This window comes from Neoarius graeffei, chromosome 7, assembly GCF_027579695.1.
Source record: "Neoarius graeffei isolate fNeoGra1 chromosome 7, fNeoGra1.pri, whole genome shotgun sequence".
In the NCBI taxonomy this organism is placed as follows: domain Eukaryota; kingdom Metazoa; phylum Chordata; class Actinopteri; order Siluriformes; family Ariidae; genus Neoarius; species Neoarius graeffei.
In genome coordinates this window covers 52,132,767-52,146,211 of record NC_083575.1, presented here as the reverse complement: position 1 = coordinate 52,146,211, position 13,445 = coordinate 52,132,767, and the positions used below count along the sequence as shown (strand labels likewise).

Below are 13,445 nucleotides of genomic sequence, written 5' to 3'. Positions count from 1 at the left end.
TGGCAAAAGTATGTGAACCTTTGCTGTCAGTATCTGGTGTGACCCCCTTGTGCAGCAATAACTGCAACTAATCATTTCTAAACTAAACTGTTGATCAGTCCTGCACACCAGCTTGGAGGAATTTTAGCCCATTCCTCCGTACAGAACAGCTTCAACTCAGGGATGCTGGTGGGTTTCCTCACATGAACTGCTCGCTTTAGGTCCTTCCACAACATTTCGATTGGATTAAGGTCAGGACTTTGACTTGGCCATTGCAAAATCTCATCTCATTATCTCTAGCCGCTTTATCCTGTTCTACAGGGTCGCAGGCAAGCTGGAGCCTATCCCAGCTGACTTCGGGCGAAAGGCGGGGTACACCCTGGACAAGTCACCAGGTCATCACAGGGCTGACACATAGACACAGACAACCATTCACACTCACATTCACACCTACGGTCAATTTAGAGTCACCAGTTAACCTAACCTGCATGTCTTTGGACTGTGGGGGAAACTGGAGCACCCGGAGGAAACCCATGCGGACACGGGGAGAACATGCAAACTCCGCACAGAAAGGCCTTCGCTGGCCATGGGGCTTGAACCCGGACCTTCTTGCTGTGAGGCGACAGCGCTAACCACTACACCACCGTGCCACCCACCATTCCAAAATATTAACTTTATTCTTCTTTAACCATTCTTTGGTAGAACTATTTGTGCGCTTAGGGGCATTGTCTTCTGCATGACCCACCTTCTCTTGAGATTCAGTGGACAGATGTCCTGACATTTTCCTTTAGAATTTGCTGGTATAATTCAGAATTCATTGTTCCATCAGTGATGGCAAGCCATCCTGGCCCAGATGCAGCAAAACAGGCCCAAACCATGATACTACCACCACCATGTTTCACAGATGGGATAAGGTTCTTATGCTGGAATGCAGTGTTTTCCTTTCTTCAAACATAATGTTTCTCATTGAAAACAAAAAGTTCTATTTTCGTCTCATCCGTCCACAAAACATTTTTCCAATAGCCTTCTGGCTTGTCCACGTGATCTTTAGCAAACTGCAGATGAGCAGCAATGTTCTTTTTGGACAGCAGTGGCTTTCTCCTTGCAATCCTGCCATGCACACCATTGCTGTCCAGTGTTCTCCTGATGGTGTACTCATGAACATTAACATTAACCAATGTGAGAAAGGCCTTCAGTTGCTTAGAAGTTACCCTGGGGTCCTTTGTGACCTCGCCGACTATTACACGCCTTGCTCTCGGAGTGATCTTTGTTGGTCGACCACACCTGCGGAGGGTAACAATGGTCTTGAATTTCCTCCATTTGTACACAATCTGTCTGACTGTGGATTGGTGGAGTCCAAACTCTTTAGAGATGGTTTTGTAACCTTTTCCAGCCTGATGAGCATCAACAACGCTTTTTCTGAGGTCCTCAGGAATCTCCTTTGTTCGTGCCATGATACACTTCCACAAACATGTTGTGAAGATCAGACTTTGATCGATCCCTTTTCTTTAAATAAAACAGGGTGCCCACTCACACCTGATTGTCATCCCATTGATTGAAAACACCTGACTCTAATTTCCCCTTCAAATTAACTGCTAATCCTAGAGGTTCACATACTTTTGCCACTCACAGATATGAAATATTGGATCATTTTCCTCAATAAATAAATGACCAAGTATATTTTTGTCTCATTTGTTTAACTGGGTTGTCTTTATCTACTTTTAGGACTTGTGTGAAAATCTGATATTTTAGGTCATATTTATGCAGAAATATAGAAAATTCTAAAGGGTTCACAAACTTTCAAGCACCACTGTAGTGCTGTATGATATGCTTATACATAAAAATTACCTTAGGTTCATTTTCTGTGTATTATTATTATTATTATTATTATTATTATTATTATTATTATTATTATTATTATGTTACATTGTTTTTATTTCAAGTTGTTTTTTATTTTTTTTACAGGAAGTGTTTAAGGAGTTTGAGCTTACAGTAACCCTTACTAAATCCAGAAATGGCAGTTTTGGGTTTACTATCACGAGGAGTAAATTGGACAATTGCTATTACATACAGGAAGTCTTGGATAATCCAGCCAAGGCAGATGGCCGGCTCAGAGCAGGAGACAGGCTAATCATGGTATTTATTATGTAACATAACTAGAAATGCTTTTCCATTTTACAGTCGTGGATTAAATCTGACAAAAAAAGTTGTCAATCAGGAAATGTATCCATTAGCAGTGAAATTCTTTCCTGACAAGCGTTGTTCTGTAGATTCATTTTCAGAATGGATTTTTTGGGCTATATTGTTATTTCACTGATATTTTAAAATACACAGTCAGTACTGCATTGAGTCAGTAATCTAGCAAGTCTGGCTAACTCATATCATATTTTTCAGGTGAATGGCCACTATGTGACCAATGTGTCTGATGAAGTGGCCATGACTATTCTGAGATACTCCCCTAAAAGACTCCACATGGTGTTAGGCAGAGCTGTACAGAACCTCCTGCCTCCTCCACCACCCGACAGCCTTCAGGACATTATCATACACAAGACCACTTCTGGACAACTGGGTGAGGCATTGCAAATAGACAGTATATAGAGTACAGAAATGATGTAAAGAAATGCTGTAAAACAAAGATGTCTTCAAAATAATGCAGTTAAACATATTCTACGTTTAAAAAAGAGCAGTAAACATCACTAAACAAAGTCACTATTTGGCATGACAAACAATTGTATTTAAAAATGCATCTGTACTCTCAGGTACAGTTTGTGCAGTTTTATAAGGAAATTGGCTGGGAAGTTTTTCTAAGAATCCAACATTTCCAACATATTTCTATCATATTTACATTAATTTTGGTTGGAAAAGTAATGTTTGTTAATATTTTTACTGACCAATGTAAATGTACTCTGTGTATATATATATATATATATATATATATATATATATATTCTCATCTCATTATCTCTAGCATTTCTAGCATTATCTACAGGGTCACAGGCAAGCTGGAGCCTATCCCAGCTGACTACGGGCGAAAGGCGGGGTACACCCTGGACAAGTCGCCAGATCATCACAGGGCTGACACATAGACACAGACAACCATTCACACTCACATTCACACCTACGGTCAATTTAGAGTCACCAGTTAACCTAACCTGCATGTCTTTGGACTGTGGGGGAAACCGGAGCACCCAGAGGAAACTCACACGGACACGGGGAGAACATGCAAACTCCGCACAGAAAGGCCCTCGCCGGCCCCGGGGCTCGAACCCGGACCTTCTTGCTGTGAGGCGACAGCGCTAACCACTACACCACCGTGCCCCCCCCCACACACACACACACGGCAGCAAGATAGGTTAGGCAGCAAGAGAACAGTTAGTTCTCAAAGTTGATGTGTTGGAAGCAGGAAAAATGTTCAAGTGTTAGGATCTGAGTGACTTTGACAAGGATCAAATTGTGATGGCTAGATGACTGGGTCTGAGCATCTCCAGAATGGCACATCTTGTGGTGTGTTCCCAGTAGGCAGTGGTTTGTACCTACCAAAAGTGGTCCAAGGACGGATAATTGGTGAATCAGTGATAGGGTCATGGGTGGCCAAAGCTCACTGATTCGCATGGGGCACAAAGGCCAGCCCATATGGTCCAATCCCACTGAAGAGCTTCTGTAACACAAACTGCTGAAAAAGTTAATGCTGACATCTTTCTGTTTTAGCCAGCATTTAGCCAGCTCAGATCCTTATGCTGGCTCATTTTTCCTACTTCCAACACATCAACTTCAAGAACTGACTGCTCTCTTGCTGCCTCATATATCCCACCTCTTGATTGGTGCCATTGTAACAACATAATAAAAGTTATTCACTTCACCTGTCAGTGATCTTAATGTTATGGCTAATCAATTTATATAATGCAGAAGTCATAAAATAAACATCTAAGACAAAATAGAGTGCATTAGGGTGCCTAAGATTTTTGCACAAGAATGTGTTAATGCAGGAATGTAAATATAATTAAGGCACATCTTATACCATATGCGTTCTTGGTGAATTCCACTCTACTCAGTCTAGTTTAGCTGGATATATACAGGTGTATCTCAAAGCATTAGAATATCATGAAAAAAGTGCGGGGGGGGGGGGGGGGGGGGTTGGAATTTCATTCAAAAAGGTAAACTTTCATATCTTCTGTATTCATTACACATAGAGTGAAATATTTCAAACCTTTTTTTTAATTTAATTTTGATGATTATGGCAAATAGCTCATGAAAATAAAAAATCCAATATCTCAAATGATGAGAATATTTTCCAAGCTCAGTCAAAAAAGGGATTACAATACAAAAATGTCCAACTTCTGGAAAGTATGTTCATTGATACACTCAGTATTTGGTTGGGGCTTTACCTTATCAGTGCGGTGTGGTATGGAGGCGATCAGCCTGTGGCACTGCTGAGGTGTTATTGAAGCCCAGGTTGCTTTGATAGCACGGGAGCAGATAGAGGGGGGGACGGGGGGGATTCGTCCCACCCAGATTTAAATTCACCTCGTTCGGTCCCCCCCACTTATAGGGAGGAAAAAACGTCTATGCTGTCTTTCTTTGCATAAGGCAAACCTCACGGAAAAATCAAAAGACTAATTACCATTCGGTTTATTGAAGTGCACAGCAGTACATACATAGTTGCAACTGCGCAGACTGCACAGGTTGCGAGCTCGAGCTTGGTTGCTATGGTTACCCACAACAAGTTTGACAGGCATATCGGGGACAGCGCCTCCTAGTTCAGGACCCCAACACGGCATGATGAAGGGTGCCAAAAGGCAGAAAACGATTGCATCGTTTTTAAAAAACAAAACAAAACCGACTGTAAGTAATCTGTGCTTTATCATATCACCTTGCAATTTTTTGATAGTCTGTTCAAAGTAATGTCGTAGTGAAAGTAAAATCGTACGGAGTAGAGATGCCTTTCTGGTAGCCTCCTTCTTTCGGTGGCAGCCTGTAGATACAGTGCTCAGAAGGCAGTTTTAATGTTTAATCTGGTGTTCCCTGCCATAATTTCAGCGAGCATAGTGTTTCATAAGGAAACTTTGCGAAGAGTTGTTGACTGACTGCCGCTCACGCAACGCACAGGCACAGTTAGAAAGTCAGGATGCACTGGTTTACACTTTACACACACACACGTAGCCCAGCCTCTCGATATGTTTAACAGTTGGAACTTAGCGGTTTTAAAACTAGTTTTGCAGTTTCTGTGCGTGATGATAATGTGTAAACTTTGGATTTCCATAGGCTATGTTAAAATGTTCTCATTGTCCTGGCCTGCAGGTAGTTCCTGGTGATGGCAGTGAGGGAGGTGAAATAACATGTATACACACTACTGTTCAAAAGTTTGGGGTCACCCAGACAATTTTGTTTTTTCCATGAAAAGTCACACTTTTATTTCCCACCATAAGTTGTAAAATGAATAGAAAACATAGTCAAGACATTTTTCTGGCCATTTTGAGCATTTAATCGACCCCACAAATGTGATGCTCCAGAAACTCAATCTGCTCAAAGGAAGGTCAGTTTTATAGCTTCTCTAAAGAGCTCAACTGTTTTCAGCTGTGCTAACATGATTGTACAAGGGTTTTCTAATCATCCATTAGCCTTCTGAGGCAATGAGCAAACACATTGTACCATTAGAACACTGGAGTGAGAGTTGCTGGAAATGGGCCTCTATACACCTATGGAGATATTGCACCAAAAACCAGACATTTGCAGCTAGAATAGTCATTTACCACATTAGCAATGTATAGAGTGGATTTCTGATTAGTTTAAAGTGATCTTCATTGAAAAGAACAGTGCTTTTCTTTCAAAAATAAGGACATTTCAAAGTGACCCCAAACTTTTGAATGGTAGTATATATATATATGAAGAGTTCAGATGCAAAACCCTCTAAACGCCATCTCCGTGAAAAATGAGTTAAGGATGTTGTGTGAATCCTGGTTACATCTAGTATATGTAAATGAAATATTTTTGTAAAAAAATAAAATAAAAACCACTCCCCGTCTTGTCTAAAAAATCGGTTTAATATCAAACCCCTCTAAACGCCGCTTCGATTTAGCAACAAAAGCCTCTATATTCAACAACCAATCAGAACGTCACTTGGACTCATGTGCTTTAACGCTAGTAAACAAAGTCTCATCAAGGAAGCTGCAACTTTATTCAGAGGGAGATTTCGCGAAATGCCAGATAATACCAACATGGATTACGATGGCATGGATGAACCTGTCCTCCAGACAGTGAATGGGCGGAGAAAACGTCGCGTTGTTAAAAATCATGTTTGCTATAAAGCGAAAATGAACCGATATAGTGGCGAAAATCTCTGAAAATGGAATAGCCTGCAATCACAACAGGTTGATGTGCGCTGCGGCAAGCTTAACTCAGAACGACCTGGCATACTTTAAAAATCAGCTATACACATCTAAAGATAAAGTTGAACAGGACGCTATACTTCTGTCCCACTTGGAGATTATGCCGGTTCAACGGAGGAGGGAACAAGTTGATGATGAAGACAAGAGACGGCAGAGAGACGTGACCATCAAATACTCCGTTCTGAAGGAAGATAAAACAAGGGTTCCTGAGAGGTGTTGGTATTATTAGGTATTACCTAAAAATATGGTGCAATTTGCTCATGATCATAGGTCCCATATTAAATTAGCTATGAGTGAGCCAACCACACCACCATCACAACCACCCAATATGTGTGGTATCATAATTTTCAATATTTTCAATTGTATCTTTGGTGGTTTTGTAACACTTACCTATGTCTGTAAGGAAAAAATGGATTTAGAGGTTTTTGCACACAAACCACATATGGATTTAGCTGGTTTTGACGCTAAATAAAAAAATAATTGCTAAAAAATAGTAATTTGGCTGAAGTAACATTTGTGAGATTAACATATATTTTTCACTAACTAATAACCTTGTGATTTCAAATAAAACTAGCTTTCTATACTTAAATATGAAGGCCTGATAAAAAATGGCCTTTTTCTCAAAAAGTGGTCAAATGGATTTAGGGAGTTTTGCATCTGAACTCTTCATACATATATATGTATATGTATATATATATACACACACACACACACACACACACACACACAAAATGGAATCATTTGCTGACAGCTCAGTCCCCCCCAGTTCAAAAATCCTATCTGCGCCCCTGTTTGATAGTGGCCTTCAGCTTGTCTGTATTTTTGGGTCAGGTGTTTGTCATCTTCCTCTTGACAGTACACCATAGATTTTCTATGGGGTTCAGGTCAGGCGGGTGGGTTGACCAGTCAAGCACAGTAATATCATGGTCAGCAAACCATTTGGTAGTAGTTGGCACTGTGGGTAGGTGCTAAGTCCTGCTGGAAAAGGAAATCAGTATCTCCATAAAGCTTGTCAGCGGATAGAAGCATTCTAAAAATCTCCTGGTAGATGGCTGCATTGATTTTGGACTGGATAAAACATAGTGGACCAACACCAGCAGATGACATGGCACCCCAAATCATCACAGACTGCAGAAACTTCACACTGGACTTCAAACACCTTGGATTCTGTGCCTCTCCACTCTTCCTTCAGACTCTAGGACCTTGATTTCCAAACGAAATGCAAAATTTACTTTCATCTGAAAAGAGGACTTTGAACCACTGAGCAACAGTCCAGTTCTTTCTCTCTTTAGCCCAGGTAAGACGCTTCTGATGTTGTTTCTGGCTCAGGTGTGGCTTGATATGAGGAATGTGACAGTTGTAGCCCCTTTCCCAAAGACATCTGTGCATGGTGGCTCTTGATGCACTGACATCAGCCTCAGTCCACTCCTTGTGAAGCTCTCCCAAGTTCTTGAATTTACTTTTCTTGACAAACTTCTCAAGGCTGCAGTCATACCTGTTGCTTGTGCACCTTTTCCAGCCAGCCTTTTCAGCAATTACCATTTGTGGTTTACCCTCCTTGTGGAAGGTGTTGATGATCGTCTTCTGGACAACTGTCAAGTCAGCAGTCTTCCCCATGATTGTGGTTGTGTGTACTGAATTTACTTGCTTAGGAAGAAGAGACAGATGAAGGGGGGGAGGACATAGCCTGCGCAAGGGATTTGTTGTTGATGGTGATGATGAGGGTGCGCAGTCCTCGTCTGCACCACTTTGCTCCCCACCAGGGATCCAGGTGGCAAGCAAGGGAGTAGGATGACCAGGGCTGACGGGGGGCTGCACCTCCAGTGATGGTTCCCAGGAGGATTGGGATATGTGTCTGTGTTGGCCACAGGAATCTCCAGAGCGTTTGGACTGCCTGGCTTTCAGCCTGTGTTCACCCTTCCACCAATGATTCCAGGAATCACCCCCTTGCGGGCATTGAGGTAGCAGAACTCCGAATTCAGAAAAGGTGTACTGAACTAGACCAAGAGATACATGGTATTTATACTGTTTGTATAGTGGTTTACTCAAACTCAAAATGAAATATTGTAATATTTTGAGATTTTTATTCTTTATTTTTTGCACAGTAGGTCATAATTATCAAAATAAAAATTGAAAAATGCTTGAAGCATTTTAGTTTACATGTAATGACTGTAGAATATATTAAATTTTCACTTTCTTAAATAAATGATGGAAAATATTGAATGTATTGAGTATGGAATATTACAGTGGTGTTTGAAAGTTTGTGAACTTTTGTGAAGTTTGTGAAAGTTTGTGAACTCTTTAGAATTTTCTATATTTCTGCATAAATATGACCTAAAACATCATCAGATTTTCACACAAGTCCTAAAAGTAGATAAAGAGAGCCCAGTTAAATAAATGAGACAAAAATATTAAACTTGGTAATTTATTTATTGAGGAAAATGATCCAATATTAGGCGGCACGGTGGTGTAGTGGTTAGCGCTGTCGCCTCACAGCAAGAAGGTCCGGGTTCGAGCCCCGTGGCTGATGAGGGCCTTTCTGTGCGGAGTTTGCATGTTCTCCCCATGTCCACGTGGGTTTCCTCTGGGTACTCCGGTTTCCCCCACAGTCCAAAGACATGCAGGTTAGGTTAACTGGTGACTCTAAATTGACCGTAGGTGTGAATGTGAGTGTGAATGGTTGTCTGTGTCTATATTGTCAGCCCTGTGATGACCTGGTGACTTGTCCAGGGTGTACCCCGCCTTTCGCCCGTAGTCAGCTAGGATAGGCTCCAGCTTGCCTGCGACCCTGTAGAAAAGGATAAAGCGGCTAGAGATAATGAGATGAGATGAGATCCAATATTACATATCTGTGAGTGGCAAAAGTATGTGAACCTCTAGGATTAGCAGTTAATTTGAAGGTGAAATTAGAGTCAGGTGTTTTCAATCAATGGGATGACAATCAGCTGTGAGTGGGCACCCTGTTTTATTTAAAGAACAGGGATCTATCAAAGTCTGATCACAACACGTTTGTGGACGTGTATCATGGCATGAACAAAGGAGATTTCTGAGGACCTCAGAAAAAGCGTTGTTGATGCTCATCAGGCTGGAAAAGGTTACAAAACCATCTCTAAAGAGTTTTGACTCCACCAATCCACAGTCAGACAGATTGTGTATAAACGGACGAAATTCAAGACCATTGTTACCCTCCCCACGAGTGGTCAACCAACAAAGATCACGCCAAGAGCAAGGCATGTAATAGTCGGCGAGGTCACAAAGGACTCCAGGGTCATTTCTAAGTAACTGAAGGCCTCTCTCACATTGGTTAATGTTAATGTTCATGTGTCCACCATCAGGAGAACACTGAACAACAATAGTGTGCGTGGTAGGGTTGCAAGGAGAAAGCCACTGCTCTCCAAAAAGAACATTGCTACTCATCTGCAGTTTGCCAAAGATCACGTGGACAAGCCAGAAGGCTATTGGAAAAATGTTTTGTGGACGGATGAGACCAAAATAGAACTTTTTGTTTTCAATGAGAAGCGTTATGTTTGGAGAAAGGAAAACACTGCATTCCAGCATAAGAACCTTATCCCATCTGTGAAACATGGTGGTGGTAGTATCATGGTTTGGGCCTGTTTTGCTGCATCTGGGCCAGGATGGCTTGCCATCATTGATGGAACATTGAATTCTGAATTATACCAGCGAATTCTAAAGGAAAATGTCAGGACATCTGTCCATGAACTGAATCTCAAGAAAAGGTGGGTCATCCAGCAAGACAACGACCTTAAGCACACAAGTCATTCTACCAAAGAATGGTTAAAGAAGAATAAAGTTAATGTTTTGGAATGGCCAAGTCAAAGTCCTGACCTTAATCCAATTTAAATGTTGTGGAAGGACCTGAAACGAGCAGTTCATGTGAGGAAACCCACCAACATCCCAGAGTTGAAGCTGTTCTGTATGGAGGAATGGGCTAAAATTCCTCCAAGCCGGTGTGCAGGACTGATCAACAGTTACCGGAAATGTTTGGTTGCAGTTATTGCTGCACAAGGGGGTCACACCAGATACTGAAAGCAAAGGTTCACATACTTTTGCCACTTACAGATATGTAATATTGGATCATTTTCCTCAATAAATAAATGACCAAGTATAATATTTTTTGTCTCATTTGTTTAACTGGGTTCTCTTTATCTACTTTTAGGACTTGTGTGAAAATCTGATGATGTTTTAGGTCATATTTATGCAGAAATACAGAAAATTCTAAAGGGTTCACAAACTTTCAAGCACCACTGTATATGGAAAATATTGAACATCTCTCTCTCTCTCTCTCTCTCTCTTCAATTTAATTAGACTTGCCTTGATTTTCTATGCAGGTATTAAGCTCAGAGGTGGCATTGGCAGTAAATGGCAGGGGATTTATGTTCAGGAAGTGGTGCCAAACTCACCTGCCAGTGAGGAGGGCAGTATTCAGCCAAATGACAGAATTGTCTACATCAGTGGCAGGTGCACCTTGGGAATGACGCTAGAAGATGCTGTGAAGACCTGTGAACATGCTTCATACAAAGTCAAACTCAAAGCCATGAGGTGAGATACTAGAGACCATTCTTAACCTCATTTATAGCTCATGGCCCACATGACCAAGCACAAAAGGCTTCCAGGGCTCAAATCCAGGGAAAACTGAGCTGGGCCTTTTTTTTTCTTTCCAAAACCAGTTTAATATTAAGATGATCTTAACTGGTAGAGATAAAATAAAATGTGATCTTTGTGCTGCAATGCTTTTGCACTTTTGCATAACTATGTCTAGACTGTAGTTAGACAATTTTTTATATATATATATATATATATATATATATTATATATATATATATATATATGCAGAAAGACCCACAAACAAGCAGCAATAAAGGCATGGCAAGGTTTCTCAAGGAAGGAAACTCGGCCATGGTGATGTCCATGACTTCAGGCAGTCATTGACTGCAAAGGATTTGCATTTAAGTATTGAAACTGATGCTTATATTTTATAATTATCTAAGTTAATGCAATCACTTTTGAGCCTGTGAAAATGGAGGGACTATGTAAAAAAAGTCTATAATTCCTAATATTTGCCATATTTTTGTTAAGCTCCTTGAATTAAAACTGAAAGTCTACACTTCAATCACATCTTGTTTGTTTCATCAGTGAACGTAATGCCCCTAAACCCCACTTTTTTCCTTGTACAAAGCAACAAGGACCATGACCATGTGTTTCTGAACCATAGCTGATCCAAAAGGCCATAAATTGATGGAAAATCAATAAGATCAGCCGATTTTCACAGAATCTGCCAAAACTGAACCGGAAGATCCCAAAGGGGTGTATGACGTCATACGTGTAACAATCCAGGTATCAATTTCGTTCATGTGTGCAGCAGTGGTTAGACCAGTCTCGATATGGAATCATGTTTTGGAGAGAATTCTGACAGTGATTGAGATTCTTGTATGTTGGATGGAGGAGCAGATGATTATCAAGGATATTCTGGAGTAAATGGTTATCTTTTCAAGCCCCCAAGATGAGAAACTGCCAGTTCACGACAGTTTTCCTCTGTAGTGCGTGAGATGGAGAGACAGACCGATAGAGAGAGAGAGAGATGTGCAGAACACGGTGGCTACCTTTCATCATGTTTTCCTGAACAAAACTAAAAACAAATCGAGTCGTGCAATATTGCAATCTGAGAGCATTTAACACGTTTCAGTTAATAATTAATGATGATTGCACGCACGCATTTTTCTTCCCGTTAAAGTGCATCAGATATGATAAGATCGGATGTCATGAGCATGTAAATGTTGCTCATAATCCTGCGTCTGGTGCACTGTGTGTGTGTGATAATAGGGGAATTGTTGAACTGTCCAAATGTCAGCTCAAATGTCCTTTATTAAATAAATGGGTTTCTTTTTTGCTCCAGTAATTCCCATGTGGTCATTCTGGTGGTGATGAACACTTGATGAATCAAATTTATTATTAGTAGGTGACATGAAATCTGCCAGCTTCGTTTGCACAAACCTCACCTACTGTCGCTTTAGATTTGTGTCATTTCTCAGAAATTCATGAACTGAATGTCCTGTTTTTTATGAATTTGAACATCCAAACACAACGCAGCACTTTCCCATTGTTATTTTTGTAAGATTCCAACAACAATATCCAATTTCAGCGAGGAAACATGCACGGAGTCAGATGAGCGAAAATGACCCAGATAACCAGGGTTCCACACGTGACGTCATGCAAGATTAGCCCTGAGGCAAAGCTGCCTTTTTCCGGGATCCGGAAACCGTGATTTATCAATGGTTTTGTGCTTGATAATAAAATAACAAATAATTAATATTATTTTCCCCTCTGCTTTATTAATTCATTTTGGTTGTTACTAATGATATATATTTATTCATTTTAAAGCATTACAATAAAGCATTACATACACTTTAAGTCCATTGTGGTGGTGTACAGAGGCAAAATTATGAAAATTTTGTGATTTACGAAAAAATACTTATAAACCTGACTGTATGTACATTATATTATATAGTGAAAACCATTTAAGAGATGGAAAAGTATTAATTAAAAGTATTAAGTATTAAAACAGAAAAAGCACAGTTCATTCTTGAAAAAATATAGGTTACAGTTTGCAGAGGATACCTGAAAAATATGGCAGTCAAATAATTAAAAAAAAACTTCTTTTGTTTATATTGGCTGATCATTTATTTGCTTTTTTTCTTTACTACAGAGATGATCAACCTGTGACACCCAAAATGAAATGGAATGGTAGGCATCTGATTAATTTAATCATCATCAGAATAACATGTTTTATATGCTTATTCTTTAAGTTCATGTCACAAACCATCCAAAGATTGTAAGTAACCAATGGATATGTTTTCTGCATTTAGCTGTTAGTCACTGTTCAGTATACAGCATTTCACCTTGCTCTGGGCTAGGCTTCATGCTCTTCTCTGTAAGTGTGTGTGTATGTGCTTGCCACACTATACTCTCAGCGCATGGCTGACATGTTTCATTCTAGTCTGAAGTGACAGAAGTGAGACAGTGAGCTGCTCCGGTGGCTGCCACTGTGGCCTGGGATTCACT

At 40.4% G+C, this 13,445-nt stretch overlaps 1 protein-coding gene across 1 annotated transcript in view; it reads left to right on the top strand.

Moving 5' to 3' along the window:
- Window positions 1-13,445, top strand: part of ptpn20 (protein tyrosine phosphatase non-receptor type 20) — a 67,357-nt gene that overhangs the window by 30,038 nt on the left and 23,874 nt on the right. Inside the window, exons 30-33 of the mRNA XM_060925911.1 lie at window positions 1,945-2,115; window positions 2,374-2,548; window positions 10,715-10,925; window positions 13,090-13,127. Of these exons, the coding sequence (XP_060781894.1) occupies window positions 1,945-2,115; window positions 2,374-2,548; window positions 10,715-10,925; window positions 13,090-13,127 (595 nt within the window). The remainder of the gene's footprint in view (window positions 1-1,944; window positions 2,116-2,373; window positions 2,549-10,714; window positions 10,926-13,089; window positions 13,128-13,445) is intronic.